The sequence below is a fragment of the Drosophila santomea genome, chromosome X, assembly GCF_016746245.2.
Source record: "Drosophila santomea strain STO CAGO 1482 chromosome X, Prin_Dsan_1.1, whole genome shotgun sequence".
NCBI classification, from domain to species: Eukaryota; Metazoa; Arthropoda; class Insecta; order Diptera; family Drosophilidae; genus Drosophila; species Drosophila santomea.
The window spans coordinates 15,644,667-15,666,646 of record NC_053021.2 but is presented as its reverse complement, the minus strand read 5'-3'; the positions used below and the strand labels follow the sequence as shown (position 1 = coordinate 15,666,646).

At 42.9% G+C, this 21,980-nt stretch overlaps 3 protein-coding genes across 6 annotated transcripts; all 3 read right to left on the bottom strand.

Moving 5' to 3' along the window:
- Positions 1–11: 11 nt before the first annotated feature.
- On the bottom strand, positions 12–14,208 carry LOC120455549 (glutathione hydrolase 1 proenzyme). 3 transcript variants are annotated; one of them, XM_039641889.2, is made up of 7 exons: positions 13,827–14,208; positions 3,568–3,801; positions 3,144–3,247; positions 2,206–2,740; positions 1,656–2,069; positions 943–1,584; positions 12–885 (listed from the first exon to the last, which is right to left on the bottom strand). In XM_039641889.2, exons 1-7 carry the CDS (start codon positions 13,883–13,885, stop codon positions 384–386), a joined length of 2,490 nt encoding a protein of 829 aa, XP_039497823.1. In that variant the 5' UTR covers positions 13,886–14,208; the 3' UTR covers positions 12–383. The 3 variants fall into 3 exon arrangements, with proteins under 3 accessions (XP_039497823.1, XP_039497825.1, XP_039497824.1); XM_039641891.2 differs by having other exon boundaries at positions 2,206–2,455; positions 13,827–14,207; XM_039641890.2 differs by lacking the exon at positions 13,827–14,208 and adding an exon at positions 9,098–9,343 and having other exon boundaries at positions 13–885.
- Positions 14,209–17,075: 2,867 nt separating this feature from the next.
- Positions 17,076–19,340, bottom strand: LOC120456398 (pickpocket protein 28). Its single transcript, XM_039643227.2, has 4 exons — positions 19,139–19,340; positions 18,368–19,034; positions 17,717–18,311; positions 17,076–17,600 (listed from the first exon to the last, which is right to left on the bottom strand). Exons 1-4 carry the CDS (start codon positions 19,330–19,332, stop codon positions 17,239–17,241), a joined length of 1,818 nt encoding a protein of 605 aa, XP_039499161.1. The 5' UTR covers positions 19,333–19,340; the 3' UTR covers positions 17,076–17,238.
- A 108-nt stretch (positions 19,341–19,448) lies between these two features.
- LOC120456399 lies at positions 19,449–21,965 on the bottom strand. Of its 2 annotated transcripts, XR_005616830.2 has the most exons (3): positions 21,621–21,965; positions 20,276–21,555; positions 19,449–19,585 (listed from the first exon to the last, which is right to left on the bottom strand). XR_005616830.2 is itself a non-coding variant. In XM_039643228.2 (2 exons), the coding sequence occupies exons 1-2, from the start codon at positions 21,851–21,853 to the stop codon at positions 20,343–20,345; spliced, it is 1,446 nt and encodes a 481-aa protein (XP_039499162.1). In that variant the 5' UTR covers positions 21,854–21,965; the 3' UTR covers positions 19,874–20,342. The 2 variants fall into 2 exon arrangements, 1 of the variants encoding a protein (XP_039499162.1); XM_039643228.2 differs by lacking the exon at positions 19,449–19,585 and having other exon boundaries at positions 19,874–21,555.
- Positions 21,966–21,980: the final 15 nt, after the last annotated feature.

Sequence of the window (21,980 nt, the reverse complement as noted above, 5' to 3'; positions counted from 1 at the left end):
TGGTTTTTTTTTGGTTTTTGTTTGTTTTTATTTTTATTTTTATTGTATAAGGTAGTAGTTAGGTAGTAGCATATAAATTTATATAACGTACGATATACATAGTATGTAAAAAAGACATAGCTAGCTTAAATACTTTCACTTGATGCGATCGATCTGCTTTCCAACTCTCTAAACCAGATCTGCCCATTTATACTCTCGTGTTCCATGGAAATTGCTCTCTTTTTCGGGCAGTTCTACAGTTCTACTCTAATCTCAATGCAATGTTTCTGTGCATGTGTGTAGGTGCGTGTGCGTGTGCGTGTGTGTGTGTGTGACTTATGCGTGTGTGAGTGAGTGGGTGGATGGGTAGTTGGGTGAACTCTTCAACTCTTCAACTAATCACCCTAGAAACCTGCAACTCCGCCGCGTTTGCGATAGTCGGCATTCGCATAGATTGCAGTGGCATTTCTCGAAATGGCCGTGACCACGGATGATATGTTCTTGGCAGTGGACTTCAACTTGTGTCCCCGTTTGGTCAGCAACTGGAGCAGGGACTCCGGATAGCCATTCTCCTCGTACTCCAGGACATCGGGCATCAGTTGGTGGTAGAAGCGCGGTGCATTAATCGCCTGGCGCAGATCATCGCCGAACCACAGCACATTGGCGAGCACCTCGACCACGGCGGGTATGATCTTGCTGCCACCGGCTGCTCCAATGGCCATTTTCAGGTTGCCTTCCTTGTCGGCCAGAAGGATCGGCGATTGCGAGGACATCGCACGCTTGTGGGCCTCGATTTTGTTCGCCTGCGATTGGGGCAACTTGAAAAAGTTGTTCGCCCCCTCAAAGTCGTTCATTCCGCTGTTCAGCACAATACCCGTACGTGGTCCAATTAAACCGGAGCCAAAACTGAAATTTATTATTGAATGGATTATTCTATATCTAAGACTAACAATGGGTACTCACTAGAAATTGATGGAGCTGGTCACTGAGACGGCATCTCCGTTGGGCGCCAGGACAACCAGATTGGATGTGCCATCCGGATCCGCAATGGCGGCAAAGTTGGCTCCATACGCCTGCGCATCGGGCAGCACGTGGGAATCATTGATCTTGGCCCGGTTCTGATCGCCAAAGTCCGGACTATTCAGGCGGCTAACCAGCTCGCGTGCATCAATGAAATGCATATCGCCCAACTCCGGACGCAGGGCAAAGGCGAACTTCATGGCCTCAACAAAGCGATGAATGGTACGTGCCTTCAGCTCATCCGTGGACAGATCGTGTGCCGTGAAGTTGTAGCCCTGCAGGATGGCCAGGATGTGGGCCACCACCGAGCCGGAACTGACCGGTGGCACCACATACAGCGTGTCGTCACCCAAGTCCATGGTAATCGAGTTGATCACATCGGCCTCGTACGACTCCAGATCATCGGCCACAATAATGCTGCCCACGTCCTGCAGATCCTGCACCAGCAGCTTGGCTATCGTTCCATTGTACATGTCCATGGGTCCATTCTCCGCCAGCAGCTTGTAGGTCTTGCATAGATTTTTCGGTGGCTTCACTACCGTTCCGGCGGCATGGGGCTTGCCAGTTTGCGCATTCAGATAGATTCTGCAAGAGGAACATACACTTAGAAAAAAGACACTTTTCAAAAGCAATTTCATGCTGTTTGGACAATTTACTGGTACTGCTCGTGCTTCTTGATGTCCGGCAAGGCGAGACCCAGCGAGCGTTCCATGTGCTGCGACACATGGTATCCCTTCTCGCAGAGCTCCAGCGATGGAGCCACCAGTTCCGCCCACGGCAGCTGTCCGAACTTCTGATGCGCCACGTGGTAGCCCATCACCTCGCCGGGCACAGCGATGCTCAGCGGTCCTTTGAAGGACTTTTCCGGCTGCTGGTCGAACATGTCCTCGGTGACCTCGTAGGGCGCCACCTCGCGGGCATCGATGGCGGTGGCAATGCGCTCCTTCCGATTGTAGATGTTCATCAGGTGGCCACCACCGATGCCCATGCTCTGCAGCGTCAGCAGTCCGTTGCACAGGAGGGCGGCGATCGCTGCGTCCACGGCGCTGCCATTCTTCTGCAGGATGCCGCTACAAGGATTGGGATCAAGATGGAAAATAAGCTATAGTTTCTATAGTTGATGATGCAGTGTTATAAGATATAACATTTTATCATCTAACTTCCCTTCTTAAACTTTATATCTTCGCCATCTACATCAATAGTTACCTGCCGATCTTGCTGCACTCGATGTTATCGGAACTCACGGCTCCATGTTGGTAGACGCCCAGCACCGAGTTGTACTCCTCGCTGGTATCGATCCTGATCTGATCCGCCAGCCAGGTGGGTGGTGCCGCCGTGGTTGCCGCCGTGATGGCGGCCACATTGGGCTGGTCCGCTGGAGTGGGCGTTGGGTTCGTGAGGTTGCCAATGTTGTTCGTTTTCGTTTCCGTTTCCGGTTCCTGTTGCTGCTCATCATCTGTTGAATGAAATGTTTTAGGTGTGGGACTGGGATAGCTATCTGTTCTGCTAGTGGTTGTTGTTTTTGTTGTTGTTGTTCTTGTTGGTGGTGGTTGTGTTGCACTTATTGTTGCTGCTGCTGCTATTGTTGCTATTGTTGTTGTGCTGGTGCTTATTGTGGTTGCTAATCCTGATGGTGCAATTGTTGTTATGGTTGCCTCTGTGCTTGTTGTTCTTGGTGTTGCTGTCGTTGTTGTTGTTGTAGTTGTTGTGTTATTTCTATTTGGCGTCGATTTAGGCCAGTCTTCGTTGTTGTTGTTGTTGTTGTTATTTAGTGAGTTGGGGTGTAAAGTTTTTGGTTGGGGTTTTGTTCATGTGAATATTTTTTGGTGCCACAATAGAAGAAATTATTTTGAACTAGATTAGGTGCCAGGTGCTTGGTTAAGATGAATCGAAAGCATGCAGTAAATAAGCGAAGATTTTTCTATATTCTATTTTATTTTATTTTTTATCATAGGGTGACTAAATTCGGTCTTGAAAACGGTGCCAAAGTCTCTGTTCGTATACAACAATACATCTACACATACAATATCTATCTGAATCGAGTTTCGGTATTAGTTTGCAGTGGGTGAGTGAATTGTTAGCTGGATGTGGTTGGCCATATACATATATGTATATGTACCTTTGACCCGATTACCCATACTCACCACTGAAACACAGACTGATGATCACGTAGCTGATCAGGGCAATGCCGATAAAGCAGATCAGCACGATGGTTAGCTTCTTCATCCAGGCCAAAACCTTCACGCGCCTGCGAAAGTTCAATTGAAAGTGATGGATATAATCAGAAATTGGACCAAAACCAAAGAACAATGTTTACTAAGACCTATTTTAAATTAAAAAAACTGTGAGGAAACAAAATGATTTTAATTAATTTAAAAAAAACTTATAATAGTGTAATCTTTAGCTATATATTTTAATTGTTTAACACAAGTCTCTACTATTGCAGTTGCCTGAACTTGTTTAATGCGATTTCCATGTAAGCAGCTTCCTCAGCTCGTCGCAGCCATAAAACGCGCCAAGGACACTGGGAACCTAAATGTTATTGCTAATGTCCTATTTTATGCTCACATCTGTTCGCGACGCGCCTCCTCGGCGGCGGCCGTGTCCTGCATGAGTTCGCCGCCATTCTTCTCCTCATCGAAGTCCAAGCCGCCGGCGGACTTCAGGGGTATCTTGTTCATGGCATCCTCGTTGCTGTGGTGCACCATCTTGGTGGCATCCGCTGCTGCACTTGCTCCGGCTCCTGTTCCTGTTCCTGTTCCTGTTCCAGTTCCCGCCGAACCCGCTGGGATTGTGATGGAGCTGTAGTTTGAATTATGAAAATTATGCGTAAATAAGTTGTAAACAAATGCAACAGTTTTTGCTATTCGCAGCGCTCGAAAATATGCAACAGTTTTCGCCAGCAGCTTTCAACACCAACTGAAAATGAAACTGAAACTGAACATGAATGCGGCCAAAGCACCGACAATCTCAAGCGATTCTCAGTCATCGACAAACGAGAACTACAGTGGAGCCTCTAAAAATTACTGGAAGATGTGGTATGAAGACCGCTCACAGCTCTTTAATATTTATAAAACCCCTCTTTTTATATTATAAATACTGTATCATTTTGTTAAACAAAAACGTATATGAGTTCGTGTTAGCGACTCTTCACTGTTACAACTCAAACAACGACTATATCGCTGTCGTCATCGCCAACTTTGATGGCAGGATGTGGCTTGTGTGCTCGGCTACCCGACACCGTTCACCGTTCACCACCCACCGCCCACCGCCCAACGCACCCACGTTCCTAGGGTGGGCGTGTCCCGCATAAAAATGGGTCAGACAAGCGTCGACGTCGACGTCGATAGCGACAGCGACGCCGGCAGAGGCGGTAGCAGTTGGAAATGCATTTTCCTCAATCGAGCGAGTGGATTTCCTTTTGTTGCTACGACCATAACCATAATTGAATGTTGTGATTGTGAGCTCGCGTGGTTCGCGGGATTTTGTGGGCGGAAATGGGGTGGTGTTGGGTTAAGTCATTGCTCGCGGGAATTGGGTTAATTGCTGCCAGCGAAAAGAAATAGAAAAAAATTACAAAAAAAAAAGAAAAAACAAAAATGCAACGGACAGGGCAGCACCTTTTGCACCGCGGTCCTGACCTGGGCTACATTTGTAATTGTTGACGTCGCCACTCGCACTCGCACGAACCCCTTTTAACCCCTGAAACCCCAACCCGCGAGTACGCCCCTTTAACCCACCACGCTGATGATGACGACACTTGCTGAAGAGGAAAAGCCCCTCGTAAAACAGGGTGCTTGAAAAGTAGCAACATTAAAATGTTAAATCGTTCTTGATCGCAGTATAGAAATAATAATATCATGCATATTTAGAATTAACTCATAATATTCCAAACCTAGTTTATGGTTCTAAAACCAAGTTTATAAATGTCAAATCAATATAGTAGCTACGCAGAGAGCTTTTCGCTGTTTTCTGCGATTTCTTTTTAGTACATCGAAGTACCACTGTATGACTGTAGAAGCTCTGCCTGAAACGCATGGCCCTATACGTGGTGTGCACTTTTTAATATTGCCCGTTGGTGTTTTTTTTTTTTCTGGTTAATAATACTCTTTGCCGCTGCCGACTTTGCACGGCCTGGCAGGCAGGCATTTGCGCTATTTTTGGGTCAACTGCATTTAATTTCGTTTCGTTTTCGTTAAATGGTCGGTGGGCCGAAAGAACAAGCCACAATTATGAGGCATTCGGAATGCAATTGGGGTTTACGATCCACTTGTTCCTGGCTGCGCCCACGAAAAATGGCACACGGAACCCAAAATAGAGTTCGCTGTGCCATGACCATAGCAAATTAAATACAAATACTCACAAATAGTTCCCTATTCTGTTTCACTTTAATTGATTGCTATTTCCACTTAGCGGTTCGCCGGAACCGAACGACAGGTGGCGTGTTGGTGGTGGTCATTAGGCAAGGATAATTACTCAATTGCAACTTTGTTTTGGCAAACGGCTGCTTTAGTTGAAACTCTTTTAGCTAATTTTACATTGTAATATTGTTAAATTGTTAAGCTTTCTCTCCAAGCCTCATTAATGTCCCACTACATATTTATTTATTAAAGAAAATTTAAATTCCGTTTAAATTCTAACAACTTCATTTTCACATTACAATTTTTAGTTTTGGCGCTTGCGCAGCGCCTACAAACCAAATTAACTGCCAGCTAACTAATATGAAATCGCATTTGGAATTGGCTGTCAATATTCCTACGTGTGAAGACTAAACAATAGGCAATAATTTCAAAAATCCGATGCGAAATCGCTTGAATTATGGCTATTGGATAGTTTCATCGTTTGGGCCAATACTTTTAAGGGAAGTGACCGACAAGCAATATTAATAATAAGTACACCCATGTCCAAATACATGGCGACATATGTTTCAGGCATGTGAGTGTGCATTACTTTAATTACTCCATTATATTCACAAGACAAAGGAATGCAAAAATCACTGCCTGGCTTTCATCTTAAGCCGACTTCTTATCGAAGGAATTCACAATCTGAATAAAAAAGGAAGTATTAAGTGCAGGGTAAAACTATAACTAAAGATATGGGTCAGTCAGTACAGAGATAGCTATGCAATTTATTCAAATATATATTTCCCATTGAGCAGACGCATTGAAAACGCGTGTTTTCCCCTTTAACCACCTATAATTTGTAATCTAAAAGCTGAATCTCAGCAAAGCATAGTTTATTTCGAGTGAATTTCCACACAAAATGCTTGATAATTGTTTGTATTTGATGGGGGCAAGGGCAGATGGCCATAGATCATGGTTGATTGGGCATGCCCAAGCCCAATCAAATGGCGGCACCAATCCGATTTGCATTTCGGATGCCAAACGAATCGATTCGGTATTCGGTGGGCAATTAAATCAACAATTTGACAAAACAAATACAATTAAAATGCACGAAGACCGGCGCAAATAAATCAAAACTTGCCGAGGCCCATAATACGCTGCATAATTTAGCTTCGAGTGACGAACGCCTTTGGCGACACCCAAAAAATACTCAAAATTGCACTGCGTCTAAGTGTGTTATGTCCAAAAGTTTAGAGTTTTTTTTGCACCCAGAGACCCCAAAGTGGCCCCATTCCCAGCTTTACGAGGAGTCTGTTGGTTATAAGCTATTTTTACTCTGCTTTGTTCGCTGCTGCTCAAAAAACATCTTTCGAAATCGAATGGGCAGGGAAATTATGAAAACGGTAGGCTTCAACGCAAATTTCACAAATCTAGAACAGCCATAAACTTCGGAAATATTCAGATGACAAGCCAAATTAAAAGATCTAAGATATTTTACAATTGCATGCATTGCAACATCTTTTATTTAGTTAGGAATACCGAACCTTCCGGCAAATATAATACACTTTCTAAGCTACTTTAACACTGAGCACTTGCACGTAGCTCTTATTAAGTCATTGTATATAATTAATAATATTTGCCTAACCCTTTCAGCACAAAGATGGTCAATTCAGTGGCCCAACGCCAAAAACCCAGACGAGATAATGGCAGCGAGGGACTTGTCATAGATCAACTAGAACAAAGGTCTGTCATTGTAAAGGATTCCCGGATTCGCGGATTTACGGATTCACGGATTTTGACACATTCGGCGCACTGGCGGCACTCGCGTTTTTCCAATCCAAATTGGTGACAGTGCAAATTGATCTCGCCCAAAGTTCAGGGCCGCTGGCCCACCAGATAAGTAGCGCAATCCAAATGCGGGTGCACATTGTGTACTAAATGCTACATAGTACATACTATATGCACACTGTACAGTAGCATCTGGGTGTTGTGCGAGTACACTCGTAGTAGATAGACACCCCAGATCCAGATATTAGCTGGCATGGCATGGGCTTTTCTTCAGAGCTCTGGTTTTGTTCTTCTCTGTTCACTCGCTTGATTAAGTTGTCAGCAATCAGCTGAAGGCACCGAAACGAGACGGCGTTTAGCGTCGATTACTGTTAGACTAAGTGGCCCGATCCCAGATCTGTTGAGCCAACAATTGAGCGCTCTCTTGGGAATTAGCTTGATAAAAAAAACCAGCCCATCAACCAACAAGCCCACCAAATCACAACAAACCAAACAAACAAACACCGCACTTGGACTGTAAGAGTAAAGAAAACCAGGGAAAATAATGGAAAATGTGATGGAAAGAGTTAAGGGGTGGGAGTTCATGCGGGATCAAAAGATAACCCGAACACAAAGGGAGTTGTGATATTCCCGCCTATTATCTTTATGCTGCCCACTGATCCCAGAAGTGAAGGTCAGGGCACCGAAAGCCAATAAAAAGATTAAGGGGTTGTGATTGCCAAAAATAGACTCAGCTCACATGACATGTCAAACTAATCCCAGCAAAGCCTATTTAATTCATTCATACTCATATTCACATTCATATCAAGTTACGAGTTACGAGTTACGAGTACCTATGATTCGTTGGAAATATAATATTTTTGCAGCTGCGCCTGGATGGCCAATAAACTTCTGCTCCTAACACTGAGTTCATTTGAAGGCGATAAAGAAATTGCAGACAATTCCACATCCAGTGTCACTTCCGCTCTTGGCACTCATATCAGCATTCCTATGAATTTCTTTCCCGCTCCTTCCGCTTTCAATTTATCAGTTTAAAAAACATGTGGAGTTTCCCAAGAACTGCTTTGGTCATTTTTGTATAATAGCACTTGTGTATATATGAAATCAACTACAACTAAATACATATTTCCCTACTATGGAATAATTTCCCTTCTAACTTGCATTTTTAAAGTTTGCACCAATGAAATGTGATATATGGGAAAACTAATCACACATTTTCCTATTTTTCACGCCCGTCCCTGAATTACTTAAGTTTCCATGCCATTTTATTTTGACTGATTTATGGATTTGCCATCAATGGATTTCCATAAATTTTAGCTCGAATATTTTTGGCATTTCAGGAATTCGACATGTTATCACCCATTTTCCAGTTCTAGAATATTTGTGAAGCGAACATTTTTCATGGCATCCAATGACCTTCAGCAAGAACAAGAAAAAAGAGTGCATTCTCAACAAGTGTTTGCTTTTCTACGCTCTGTTTTTTTATTTTTTTTTTTATTTGCTGTGTTTGTTAATATTGTTATAATTTTTATTTTGGCGCATTTGGCGGCATTTTCGGCGTCTGGCATTTATTTGGCTTTCATTCTTTGGCCGACGCCTTTGTTTCGCTGCTGTATTCGTTTATTTTTAAATATAATAATTGCAAAATGAAACGGAAAAGACACGCTGTGTTTTTTTGGCCCTAGACTTGGACTTGGACTTGTTGCTGCCAACGTATTTTTTATAAATATCACATATACATATCTCCTTCTATATAATTTTTTTCTGCTCTGCGGTGGACGGTTTTTTTCAGGTGGGCGAACCTGGCGAATGCCGGCCCAGCATTAAACAAAAAAAGAAAAAAAAAATTAAACAAGAAACATACAACATACAACAGAAATAAAACACATTTTGAGTTAACGATCCTGAGATACGCACACGCACCACAACAACAACAAAATGGAATAAAAAAAATATGTTTTTGTCACCTTTGATTTTTTTTTTTTTTTGTAATTTAAGTCGTGTAATTTTTTCGAAAACGCGCGCGTTTTTTAATTTTATACTCAAAAAATTGCGGAGTCGAGTAACGAATGCACGGGTAGTATCCTACGCAAATACGAGTATATATCCGCGGCTATATATAACTGTGTGGGAATTCTATAATTTTCAATTATATATTTAACTTCTTTTTAGCTATATTTTTTAGTCGCGTGTCGCGTCTGCGACGTCGTCTGCGTCTGTTGGTCAACTGAATTAAGAACGGCCGCTAACGACGACGACGCTGGCGCAGCGGCAGCGTTTTGAGGCGGAGGCGGCAGAGCCAGTGATGCGCATCTGGCTTGATTCCCGACATGCTTAGAGATTTTAAAAAAATAAGACACATATGCACTGACAGTTGTACGTTTGTGCTACTAGTACCTTTAGCAAGCAATCAAAACTGATAGGGATTTTATTTCAGAAGTTTAAAAGACGTACAAATTTACCAACCATACCACGAAAAACCTAGTCTTTATTTAATATTTAATAGTAAGTATAGAAAACATTACGTTATGGTGTGGGAGTAACAACTATATATAAACTATTTCAAAAAAACCTGAAAACATGTTAGTGCAAAATTTAATACATACATATGTATGTATGTATATTTTGCCTTATTTTGTATTACTTTAAAGGTGCTCAAATATCTTAAACAAATCAAACATCTCTGGAGCAGTTATTTAAAAAAAAATATATTTACATATTAATAAAACATAAATGAAAACTAAATATAGATTTTTATTGTGGGAAATATTTAAAGATTTATTTAAAGGGTGGGATAGCTTCCTTTTCTGAAGTGTTCGCCATCTCTGACTGCGACTGCTTTTCGTCTAGTCGAGTGGGCAGCGAAGTTGCGTCGCTGCCGCAGCGCAGCTACTGTTGCTCTTGTTGTATTTTTGTTTCATACTATATTTTATTTTATTTTTATTTATTTATATTTTTTTATTGTTTTTTTTTTGTTTTTTGTTCCACGATGCATTGCAAATTGTTGCTGGCGGTGCGGAAATCACAAAAAATTAGACGACCCCGTGATTGCCATCATTCTGGATGCTAGTTCTGCGAGTTCTGGTTGGCTTTCGGTTTTAGTTTTATCTGGGCTTTATTTTTTCAGTGGTTCCCGGGTTGGGGGGCGTGGCCACCACCCACCCGCCGGCGAGCCATTAAGAGCAATTTGTTGACAGTGACACACAAAAATGGACACACAAAGCGACGCGAGGCGACAAAACAGGCTCAACCAAACAAACAAACCGCAACCAAGCCAAACTAACGAAAATGAAAGAAAAAAAATATAGCAAAATAAAATAGTAATGATAACATGGAGGGAAAATCGGAAAATGTGAGACAATTCCGTGACATCATCAAATCACTTTAATTGCAATCGCCGCCAAGGTTGGCAAATTGAGTAAGGATAACCGTCGTTTCTGTATTTATGCTCCTCATTTATTTCACTTTGATTTATTTCCCATTACTGAGAAAGTATCTACAACTGTTGAATCTAATTTTCCCTCTGACTTGGGTATCTTTCGGATGTCTGCTTCTGAAGTCAGGTGAAATTGAAGGCGCTTTATGTGGGAACGGGTGCAATAAAATAATGGTAAGTTAGCTTGCAGTGACAGCTGGTAGATTATGGTGAAAGTATAAGTAATATAGTTTTTAAAATTGGTGTCCTTTATGACCTATTCCCTAACCGATCTAATGACTTGACCGCGACTGTTGCTAGATGTGCGTGTTTGCTGGAGCGGTCATCGCTTGGCCATCATCTCCGCACATCCGCTGGGCATCTTTTTTTTGTATTATTTTGTATTATTTTGCATTTTCCATGCACTCTGGTGATGCGATGTGTGTCTTTGTGGGGCCACGCAGATTTCCGCTGCAGTTTGACATTTGCAGTGGTCCGCCGGTGATAAGAGAGCTGTGCAGCGGACAAAAGGCAACGCCAAACGCCACAAGGAGGCATCATGGATGATCATGGAAGCATGTCAATTGCACTGAGATACAAAGATACTGAGATACATGTGTGGCTGGCGAAAACAGTACTTATTTATTTCTACATGCGCGATGTCGTGCTGCTAAAGCGTGCAATTTGCCACAGTCGCCATACTATACTCTATACTATATTCTATATACTATATACTGTATGCTATATGCTAGATGCTATATGGTATATGGTATATAAAAGCTGGATCCAGAGGCAAATCAAAGGCAGCAGACGACAAACGGCGGACGACAAACAAAAAAGAGCGCACGGAAAAAATTAAAATGTGTGTCAACAAATTGCACAAATTATCGGCAGTTGAGCGCAGTTTGGGTACACTCGAAAAAAACTAAGAGCACTTTTAAGAGAAGCTCAAAGAGATAATAAAATGGTGATTTTAAGAGGAAAAAGGTAAACCATTCGCAGGGAATGGTATACTAAACCCGATTGTCTATTTTATTGTTTAACATAATAGCTGCCAAGCCATTTCTTTCGGTGTAGTCCAACCTTACAGACCCACAACTCGTTTGTGACTCCAGTGTGTGACAACAAACAAAGATATGACCTTAATCTGATCACCTTTAAATTGGCATGCAATGATCATTTTCCCTAAACGCATGGTGCACGCTGACCGAAAGCAAGGGGCGAGTGGAGGAGGCTTCACTGTACTTGAAGCGTACGCTTGTGGGCGGAGTGGGCGGCATTGCATCCATCCACATGACAATGGGCTAATTGCAGGGAATCCATCACGCGGACTCATCCCACTGTTCATAAAAAACACAACTCAACACTTGACCCTGCGGTATCTGCCCTTTTTGGTTTGATTTTATTAATCCCATTCAACTTTACATCGATTTGCATAATAAATCACAGCTACTGTAAACACAACATTGCGTGGGCCTCTTTTTGAATTAAAAATCGAAATAAACTGGAAAATCATACAAATTGAAGAGGAAATTGTCTATATTTATATGAAACAAGCGGATAAGTTTTGTATATTTTAAAAAAGCTGAATTAAAAGGTATTATTAATAGGTATTATGCTATCACTTGCATATTTTAAAAAAAAACGAGAGACAATAATTTTAGTTAAAAATCTTTATAAGTCATCTCTGCAAGCTGCCCATCAAAATCAATGGTCACAAGCCCAACCCAAATGAAATAAATGGCTTTTTGCTCGCTGACATTTTTTAGGTGCGAATGCAGAGGAGAATACACATCCATCACATGCAATTTTAATTTTTTATTTTTTATGCGTTGGTTGTTGGTTGTTGGCGACGCCGACGCGGTGACGTCACAAATTTATTTAACCAGCTAACCTTGGCCCGATCTGCTCTCTCACTCGCACTCGCACTGGAGAGGGGGCGCGGAAATGGAGATTTATATATTTGTGCATTTCCACTGATAACAGTGAAAGAAATTATTAACCATTAATCAATAACCATTAATAGTAATCCTACATTTAAACGTTACATTGTTGAAGCTCCTATGAACGTGTTATATTTGCACGCAGTATTAGATTATCTAGAATAACATTGATATTCATTTTTGCGAGTGCATATTTGAACTTGTCACTTGTCTGTCTGGGATTTGTGGATTCGGTTTGGACAACAACTTGATCGGCACTGCCCATTAATCCGCCGCCACCTCGGAATAGAAAAAAAAGTGCAGATGGAGATGGAGATGGAGGCACTTGGCGGGCTCATTAAATGGTCGTGGAAAAATTCCCTTCTGGTACTCGATGTTTTTGTTTTCGTTTTTCGGATCTCTGGTTTTTGAAGTGCTCCACATTGTGTTGCGCGCTTTCATGTGGCATGCCACGCCACGCCCCAATCATCCTGTGGAAACTATTTTCGATTCGTCTGACACACATCGATGGGCAGGAAAGGCGGAAAAAAGTGGGAAACGAGCAGAGTGAGTAATTGTTTACATTGCGCTTCTTGTGAGCTACTTTACGGCCCAGCATGTGACCACGCATATCCACCGATTTTCCTGCCCGATTTTCCTCCCCCAATTTTCCTGCAAGAGAAAAAAAAACAGGGCACAAGAATTTCACTTGTTGGTTTTTCCGCGCCGCGTATTATCCCTCTTTTTTTTTTGTTGATGGATTGTTTTGCGGTCCACTGAAATGGACGAAACTTAAAGTTTGTACTAATGGCAACAAAAATATCCGAAGGAAACACCAGTACACACAGAAAAAATAGGGGGAGGTGTGGGCACAATGCACATATTTGGCTGGCATGTAAATGTAAACAGCATTGAAGCGATTTGATCTTTGATTACCTTGAATTCACTCAGACATTTTGAAGAAACGTAAACATTTCATTTGGGTTACCTTTGAGAGCATACAAAAATAACCAAACGTTTGTTTATGCTGCCCAACATGTATTTAGTTAGTGGAACGTTGGAAGAACTATAGTAAAAACCTTGAAACAATTTTTAAATATGATAAAGTAAAGTAGAAAAATAAATAAATACTAAAAAAAATTATAAAAAGTTTTGGTATTTTTTGCTACCGTTCTATGCGATTCTCATAAGTCGCACGTAAGTAAACTCGATCGGCGAATAATTTAGTATGTTTTTCAGTATTTTTTGTGTATTTATTGTGAAGTGCTCTCTTAACTTTTTAGTGGTTTTAAGTATAGTTTGCAAGTTAATAAAGTTTTTATGGATTCGAAGACCCAATTTGAACCCAGGTGAACTTACGATTGCAGTGTTGAGAGATTTGTGGCCGACGCACCTACGCCGCATGCCGTGGAATGCATTTCGCAACTTTTGCCGATTTGATCGTGCTCTCTATGGGATTAGCACCTCCTCTCCAGCTCTTGGATGCCGATGCCGCCAGCTGGCGATTCAAATCGCTTATGCCAATGCACGCACAGTAAAAAATTGCAAAAAAAATAGAAGTTATTATGAACACGGCACGGATGGATTTCCTTGACTTTAAGTTTGGAAAATCAGTTCTGGTTGGATTTGAATTGGATCTATGATATGGAAGTGGAATCTACAACAGGTTGAAAGTGGCGATTACTTCTGGTCGCGACTTTGGACAGCGACAATTTTTGGAGGCCGCAGCGTACGCGGCGTTCAGTTTCCGACTGAATTCTCACTTTCCGCCGGAGATGCCGTCCTGAGATGCTGCCGCTGCGACGCCGGCAGAGGCAGAGTCCGGCCCCATTTCCCCCATTTTAACATTACCATCACCATCACCATTCCATGCCACCTCATAGCTACAGCCGCAGCTAAATACAGATCCGAATCCAAATCCACCCACGTGGGCCGGCCAATTGTTGCTGCCGTTAGCATAAACATTTAAGCATCCCGCAACAGTGCGCGACATACATGTAGGGCTAGGGAAATAACTTTGCTGTAACTCACATTATACTTAATAGAACTTAGAAATGTATATATTGGCGCCATGTTAGCTAAACTTTTTTGGTTTTCATATATAAACGACATCAAATTTCTGACATATCTTATAATTTCGCAACGCACTGTCCAAAAAAGATAAATAACCGAAAGGAAATGACTGCCGTTGCCGTTGCTGTTTTCAGTTCTTCGTGTAGGTGAGCGATGCATGTCACTGTTTTATTTTACCACAATTAAACTACTCGCAACATCACAAAACATACAAGACCAACGCTGCGTATGAGCAATGCGGCTGGCCATTAATCAGTTTTATTCAAAGAGAACTCGGGAAGTTTAATGAAGAACTCTTGCCTGCATGGGAATTACATAAAGGAATTTCTTGCATATCTGAGGATGGCATACAAAATAATACCGACAAAAGAAATCCATAACTAATCCAAGATCTGTAAGCCATTCCGGCGGATAGTTTTCCTGATTCCTGGAAGCGGCGGGCACATGTTGTTAGTTTGCGGGAATGTCTGTGGTGGCATGAATCCCATGAATCACGGACAGATAAAATATATCCCCATAAAACTGGAGGCCCCAAGCCAACAGCCGGCGAAAGTGAAATGTTCCGAGATAGATACATATATAGTCCGAAACATACGTAGATTATTCAGAGCAACCGAATGGACGAAAGACAATGGCGAAAAGTTGAGTTTATGGGCTGGCGAAAAAGAAGCGTATTTAAAGTTTGAAATTAATGGTCACTAGGGGTGGCTAAAAAAATATATACAAAACTCTTATAATCATTATTTAGTTTCTACTTTAGCAGGGAAACTATTATACATTTTTAAATATTTAATTTTATTTAATATCTGTACGATACAGATGCACTTTAATATTTTGAAGGAATTCTGTGCGTTTTAAGGTCCCCATTCCCATTTCTACATTTTCCCACTACTTCACTGACTAAGCCCATAAACAATCCGCCACTTGTTTGTTTATAATCCCCATTCCAAAAAGAGGAAGATCCCAAAATCGAAGAATATCGAAAAAAGAAATAGAATTGAAAATCCAAGCGCTATGTGAGATATTCCATCTGGCCGGCCGTGTAATAAAGATCCTCGGGGTGGCGGGGTTTACCACAAAAAAAAAGAAAAACTTGAAAGGGGGCAGTATCTGAAATAGAACAAAATGTTTTGGGGGGAATGTAGCGAAATAAGGCACTTATGTACTTAGAGCGATGCGAGATGTGAAGTCGAGAACTCGCAGAAACAGACACACTCGACCACTTGACAATGATGGGTGAGGATTCTCAGGAGATCTCACAGAGCGTTCGACTTGAGTGGTGTCACTTGGTCTCACCAAACCTCCCCCGACAGCAGCTCGTTAAAATCCAGACAAAAATCTAGAAAAAAAAAGCAGCGGAAAAGTGACATCAGCCCTGCGAAATTCTTGCTCGTTTCATGTTCGAATTTCGTTGGCCAAATACAAAAGTCCGGAACAAAATTTGGCCAATACCAAAATTGTCTCTCAATTAAGTTTCAATTGGCACACAATGCGGCAAAAGCAAAACAAGGGCAACACAATGGTTAATACGAACTCCGAATGCCCTGAAAACTATTCTTAGTTTTATATTTAAATATATAATGTTTTTTTGTGTTTAATATATACAAGTTGAGCTATGAATAGCCTGAAAAAGAAATACATATATAAAGGTATTCCATTTTTTTTTTGTTTATGACTTAATTTTTTAATATGATAAAGTATTATTGTGCAATCGTCAAATAGCAAAAAATACAAAAAAAATTAAATGATAAAAAGTTTTGGTATTTTTTGCTACCGTTCTATGCGATTCTCATAAGTCGCACGTAAGTAAACTCGATCGGCGAATAATTTAGTATGTTTTTCAGTATTTTTTGTGTATTTATTGTGAAGTGCTTTCTTAACTTTTTAGTGGTTTTATGACTTACTTTGATTTACATATAATATATATAAATATATGTGAAAATATTTATAAATATTGAATTATTTATTTTTTTATTTGATTTTATAACCAAGCCATATCTCTTTTTTTTACTTTGTATGGGCAGCAAGAGAAACTGAGTTGGGAATCAATTAAAATTGGAGTCGCGTGGCGATTAGCGCCATTAGTCGATATCCGCAATCGCTGAGGGCGCAGTCCAAATTTCCGGCGCAGCCCCTTTTTCCGTGTCCACACGCAGCGAAAAAGTGGGTAAGTCATAAAGGGGCTTTCAGTATGAGCTCAATTGAAGCTTGCATTTTTTATTTGCAAGGCAAATAAATATTTTTTCTCCTTCTATATTAGCTAAAATTTTTAATTGTTTCTTCAAACAGATATATTTTCTTTCAGTGTCAACTGAGGTCATTTTACCCGTGGATTCGGCGTTCGTTGCCCTTTTTTTTGTTGCCTTTGCCGTGGATTTATTTATTGTTGTACTGTTTTCTGGGCCATAAACATTCGACTAAGCAAGAAGAACAATAAATAAGAACATGAGAAACCTGGCTACAGAGAGAGAAAATCCAGTCGATTGAGAGGTTTCCATCTTTGAGTACTACAACTGATGTGCCACTGTATTCTTTAGTTTTTTTAAGGTTTTTATTGTACCGCAATTTTCGATTCAACATGTATGTTCTTAAACAATTACCAATTTTTAATCAATTTTATTGCTTTCAAGTTAAGGTTTCGGTTTTCGTTGCAGTGAAAGCGTGTTTTTTTCTGTGTATACAGCCTCAACACCTAAACCTAGTCCAAGTAGGGATAGGTGGGGAGTTCCTCATCCACCCGATCCACTGGCCGCACTTGCAGCGTCCGCCAAAGTTTCCTCTTGCCCGGCGCCGGCTTGTCCAGTTTCCCGCGGCTCTTCTGCAGATCATTGTAGGCCGGCGGCGGTGCATTCCGGAGCAGACCACCGCGGTTGCGGCGCACAGCCCTACGGACGGGCATCCTGATCGGGGTCAGCCAGCGCAGCTGCTCCTGGCGGCGTTTGTGGCGCTGCCGGAGTGTCCGGGAGGCGCAATACGGACGAACAGTGATGTAGAAGAAGACCTCGATGACCGAGAAGATGCTGAAGCCCATGAAAAGTCCCAAGAGACCGCCCGTATTTGCTGGTAAGTTAAAAGATTAACACAATATATATAATCTAGATTGAACTACTTTTCCACATTATAACTCTGATAAAAAGTATCATGTTCCAAGTTGATTTGCAACAAACTAAACTCACACAAGAATTCAGTAAAGCCAAACATCTCGGACTTGGTGGTGCTGCGAAATATGTTGGTCATGTAGTAGAAGTGCAGGATTGAAATCTCGCTGGCGTTGCTATATGGTCCATGGAAAATATAGTCGGGCAGATTCTCGCCGGCCTGGAATCGTGGATCGGAAACGATCGAAGCCGTCGATATGGTGGCCTTGTAGGTGAGCTCAAAGCATCCCGGCCAGCAGCTCTCGCAGGATAGATTCGTCAGCGAGGACTCAATCTCGGTTTGGACCCGATCCGTGCACTGATTATCGTTGGGTCCACACACCCTGGCCTGCGGATCGATCCGTGGCAGGTAGTACAGCACACAACTGCACTCGCGGAGCAACAACTTCGCCTCGCATTCCAGCTCGCAGTTCTTGCGCGAATACGTCCGGTAGTAGGCCAGGTCATTCTCATCGGAGAAGAGGCAGCGGCGCACCGATTTCTTGATGGACCGTATGGTGGGCAGGGCGTCCTCATAGATCGGTTCGATGGGTATCCGTGCCTCGCGTCCCGCGGTCACAACGAAGCCATAGTTGCTCACTTTCGGCAGTTCGGCGGGATTGTGAACGAGGACCTTGAAAGCGCATTTATGCATACAATAAATAGTTTACTTAATGCTTTCTATCCCACCTTGAAGCCCACACTCATGGACTTGGTGCAGTAGTACTCCGCTATGGAGGCATTCAGCACAACGGTGAGACCCATGCGGATACCCGTGCCGCCCGAGGTGCGCGGATAGTAGAACTCCGGTAAGTTGCGAGCATAGCCCTTCTCCGGTGTCCAATCGATGGGCTCGTAGCGGGTATTCGGATGAGCCGTCTCCAGCCGCACATCGTCACTGTAATTCCGAATGAGATACGACGGATGCAAGGCATTGAAATTGCAGCACAGCCCATCGTCCGTCAGTATGGAGGTGAAGAGCCAGGAGCAGTCCTCCTCCCGCGATCCGTAGGTGCAGTACAGGAGCATTTTCTCGCACGGCTGGGCCACGTCCACCAGGATCGCCTTGAAGTACTTCCATGTACCGATATACGAGATGGTCGTGTCCCCGCCCTGGTCACACAGACCCATCAGCAGCGAGAAATTGGTGCTGCTGCGGCCAATAAGTTCCACTTTACTGAGCAGCGCCTGGTTGAGATTACAGATCGTGATCGCCGGAAAAGGCATGTTGCTGGTCAGCTTTTGCTTGGCACTGGTCGATATGATTATGGGCGAGGCACTCCACTTCATGTACACGTTGGATATGAAGAACACGGACAGGATCACCACCAGCACGAAGGCAAGTCCAAAAAAAATGCTGAAAACGATACATGATAATGGAAATGCTGTACTTAATTGCATATACAATTCATGGTGAACTGATAATCTTAATATTATTTAAAATAGTATACAAGAACTTACCGTTCCGGAATGGTGATGCTCTCCTCGGCAATGTACTTCAATCCATGGAGAGTGCTGTTCTTCAGGTAGTAAACCACACTTCTCTTAATGGCCGCCCCGCTACAGATGGTATTCGCATCGTCTTCCGATTCGGAATCCTTTTTGCACGCCGAGGAGCCACTGTGGCGTCGCCTGCTTTCCGTCAACGTCCTCATGATGCACTGCGTCCGCACTTTTTGGGATCTGCACTATTTATAGGTCACTGCTAACTGCCAACCGACTGCACTCTCAGGTGCAATTCCATGGCGGTCATCAGCTTTAATCATATTGATCCAGAGCAAACACGGTCGTCCATTTGCAGTGATAACTGCCAAATTGATTTTAGCCACCCCGTTGCCATTCAGGAATTTGGAAAATCAAGCGGATGGCCACAAAATACGATTACACCGAGGCAAATAAACTTTACACCTGAAAGTAAACATGGATACACGCACGCTATTCAATACAGATATTCTAGAAATATTATATACATATGAACGTGTTAAAAAGGATTAGAGCAGCAGCTTTGTACCAAAAGCAATCATATTTTCACAAAAGTTTACAATTTAGCTGAACGCCATTAAAAGTGCGATCAAGTTAATTGATGTGTAGTAAACACAAATATGAAAAACGGATGGAAACCACAGCATACATTAAACTAAATTGGCCAAGATTTTTTATCACCACCAAATGTTCCAGCAAATAATAACGCATCCATTTCAAAACTGAAGGTGGCTAAATTCATTTAATAGGCATCTTTCGTGAGCCAGTTAAGTACTTCATAAATAATCTCCATCAGCCAGGGACTGTTTTGCCACTCATCCATTTACATTGGCCTACTAATGGCAAGCTATTTGGCTTTTCTTTTGGTTTCTTTTTAGAAATACAGCTTCAATATTAACCTTAATCTTCAGTAAAAATTCAAAATACTATTCAAAAAAAATTTGTCTAAGACATTCCTTCCTTATTTCTATATTTACATAATCCATTAATAATCTTCTTAATTAATATTTTCAATGATTTTCTTCATGCAATATACACCAAAAAATAAAATAAATGTTGTAAACTTTCATATTATACAACTTTTTCAATGTTCAACGTAAAAAGTAGTTGAAATACCTTTCACTCTATCATAGGATTCATCTTCTCCAAGGCTAGATAACCGCTTCCGAATGAATTGCTCTTTCTAATTCGGGTTGAACTGAAAGAAGTCCACGTTGAGATCGAGAATAGCCTCTGTGTTGGGCGTTTCCTTCATGGTCAGGGCCTCCACGGCATTGTCGCTGGCATGATCGTAGCCGTGGTTCACGGTTGGAGCAGCAGTTGCCACTGGCGGCTGCATAAGATCGCTTACATTCCGCAGCAAACTCTCCTCAGAAGGCGGATGAAGTTGACCGCCCGCCGACAGATTAAGACGTTGTGCAGCCTCGTCAGTGAGTGGATCGTCCAGCGACATACTCAGCTCTGCGTAGACCACCAGATTGCGGGCTCTTTCGCTACCGCCGCCGGCAACCAAGGCGGCTCCCTCCGGTTCCGGCATCGGGGCCAGCGGCGATTCCATGGCGGACATATCCAGGGCATACTGACCCTCGGGTATGCCCAAAACTCGTGCTATGCGTGCATTTACAAAATGCAATCCAGAGGTATTTCGTATAAGACGTTGGCTGCGCAACTGCAGCTGCTCCACAAAGTCGTTGAGTTCGTTCAGAAAGAGATCAGATCGCTGTTCCTCGCTGAGATGCGAATGCCGTTGCAGTTGGGCGGTCAAAAGCCCGAACAGCGTAGGCGTGGACGGAGGAGGAGCTGTTGATGGTGCTGTAGCTGTTGCTGCAGCTGCAGGCGGTGGCTGCTCGCCCGGACGGGGCATGTGCTCTGGGAACTTGACAAAGTGACGCTGCAGACGCCGTCCCAGAAAGATCTTCCCACAGCCCGGACAAACGGCATTCTTGGGCACAGCTCGTTGAGTGGTTGTTGTGGTCGGTTCCTGGCTTGTACTGACGCTGCTGCTGACAATCGTACTTTTGGGCGCTGGCATGGGTGCCCGGTAGTCCTTGTCGCGCAAGTCGGCCACCAGCATCTCCAGCAAGCGGGCAGAACTTGGCTCCACGGCAGGACCACTGGCCACGGGAGCGGGCTGTGGCATTGAGCTACGCACCTGGCGACCGGATCTGGTGCGATGGGTGTCGGCAGCAGGTTTCTGCTCCGCCACAGCTGGTTTTTTAGCCACAGGAGCTGTGGCAACCGCACTGGCTCTTTTCGATGGTCTTCCCACTTTGGGAGGTGGATTCAGAGCATTTTTCTCTATCGGCGGACTAATACCCATGCCGGCGGGATCCGGACAACGGTAAATCGTTATCTGCTGCGTCACTGCATCCGTGCGAATCACCTGATTGCGCTTTCTGCACAGGATTACAAGGTCACAGAGTGAGATAATAAAAGCAGCCAAAAAGGGCTTACTACGCACCGGTCGATGACTATGTGATCGTCTTTGGACAGCTTGTGCAGACTGCAGGCCAGCTGGCCGAGAGTATCCTTCTCCCGCAGCAAATCGTCTCCAGTGACCGGCAAACCTCCGTCAGGCGCGGAATTCTCTGCAGTACTCTTGGCGGCCTCCTGCCGATCCTGCACAGAACCTGTCTTCTCCGGCAGCACCTGCAGGTCGGCCAGTACCGCGGGCTCCTCCAGGAGATGCTTCATTGGCCAGCCACGTTTGGTGGTTTCGAATAAAAACAAAAAACAAATCAAATAACAAACCCGAATTTGGATTTGAAGGTGTTCGTGTTATTTTGGTATTTTTTAGAAGAACCAAGTACTTATTTAGTAT

Coding starts and splice junctions, on each gene's coding strand:
- LOC120455549 (XM_039641889.2), bottom strand. CDS start 13,885: ATGCATTCCACGGCATGCGGCGTAGGTGCGTCGGCCACAAATCTCTCA. Junction 3,802..13,826: donor AATCTCTCAACACTGCAATC/GTAAGTTCACCT, acceptor TTCAAACTACAG/CTCCATCACAATCCCAGCGG. Junction 2,741..3,143: donor CATCAGTCTGTGTTTCAGTG/GTGAGTATGGGT, acceptor ACAACAACGAAG/ACTGGCCTAAATCGACGCCA.
- LOC120456399 (XM_039643228.2), bottom strand. CDS start 21,853: ATGAAGCATCTCCTGGAGGAGCCCGCGGTACTGGCCGACCTGCAGGTG. Junction 21,556..21,620: donor GATCACATAGTCATCGACCG/GTGCGTAGTAAG, acceptor AATCCTGTGCAG/AAAGCGCAATCAGGTGATTC.
- LOC120456398 (XM_039643227.2), bottom strand. CDS start 19,332: ATGAGGACGTTGACGGAAAGCAGGCGACGCCACAGTGGCTCCTCGGCG. Junction 18,312..18,367: donor CCATGAGTGTGGGCTTCAAG/GTGGGATAGAAA, acceptor TGCGCTTTCAAG/GTCCTCGTTCACAATCCCGC. Junction 17,601..17,716: donor TGGCTTTACTGAATTCTTGT/GTGAGTTTAGTT, acceptor TTAACTTACCAG/CAAATACGGGCGGTCTCTTG.